This window comes from Tupaia chinensis, unplaced genomic scaffold (genome assembly GCF_000334495.1).
Source record: "Tupaia chinensis unplaced genomic scaffold, TupChi_1.0 Scaffold000360_1, whole genome shotgun sequence".
Taxonomy (NCBI): domain Eukaryota; kingdom Metazoa; phylum Chordata; class Mammalia; order Scandentia; family Tupaiidae; genus Tupaia; species Tupaia belangeri.
This window is the reverse complement of record NW_006159856.1, coordinates 440,248-440,779: the sequence shown is the minus strand read 5'-3', so window position 1 is coordinate 440,779 and position 532 is coordinate 440,248. Positions and strand designations below refer to the sequence as shown.

Genomic DNA, 532 nt, shown 5'->3' with positions numbered 1-532 from the left:
CGCGAGCACCGCCTTCACCTACGAGCAGCTCGTGGCGCTGGAGAACAAGTTCAAGGCGACTCGCTACCTGTCAGTGTGCGAGCGCCTCAACCTGGCTCTGTCGCTGAGCCTCACCGAGACGCAGGTGAAGATCTGGTTCCAGAATCGCCGAACCAAATGGAAGAAGCAGAACCCGGGCGCCGACACAAGTGCACCGACCGGCGGCGGCGGAGGGCCGGGCCCCGGGGCCGGGCCTGGCGCGGGGCTGCCCGGCGGCCTCAGTCCACTCAGCCCTTCGCCGCCCATGGGCGCGCCGCTCGCCATGCACGGCCCGGCGGGGTACCCAGCGCACGGCCCGGGTGGCCTGGTGTGCGCCGCGCAGCTGCCCTTCCTGTCCAGCCCCGCGGTGCTCTCGCCCTTCGTGCTGGGCTCGCAGACCTACGGCGCGCCCGCCTTCTACGCGCCGCACCTCTGAGGTCGGACGCTGGGACGCCGGACCGGACCGCGACGCACGGCTCGCCCCGGGACGAGGGCACACATTGCGGCGCCCAAA

The 532-nt window shown here is 72.2% G+C and overlaps 1 protein-coding gene across 1 annotated transcript in view; it reads left to right on the top strand.

Annotated features, from left to right (window-relative positions):
* Positions 1–454, top strand: part of NKX1-1 (NK1 homeobox 1) — an 8,604-nt gene extending 8,150 nt beyond the window's left edge. The window contains exon 5 of the mRNA XM_014589517.1: positions 7–454. Coding sequence (XP_014445003.1) covers positions 7–454 — 448 coding nt within the window. The remainder of the gene's footprint in view (positions 1–6) is intronic.
* The last annotated feature ends 78 nt before the right edge of the window (positions 455–532 follow it).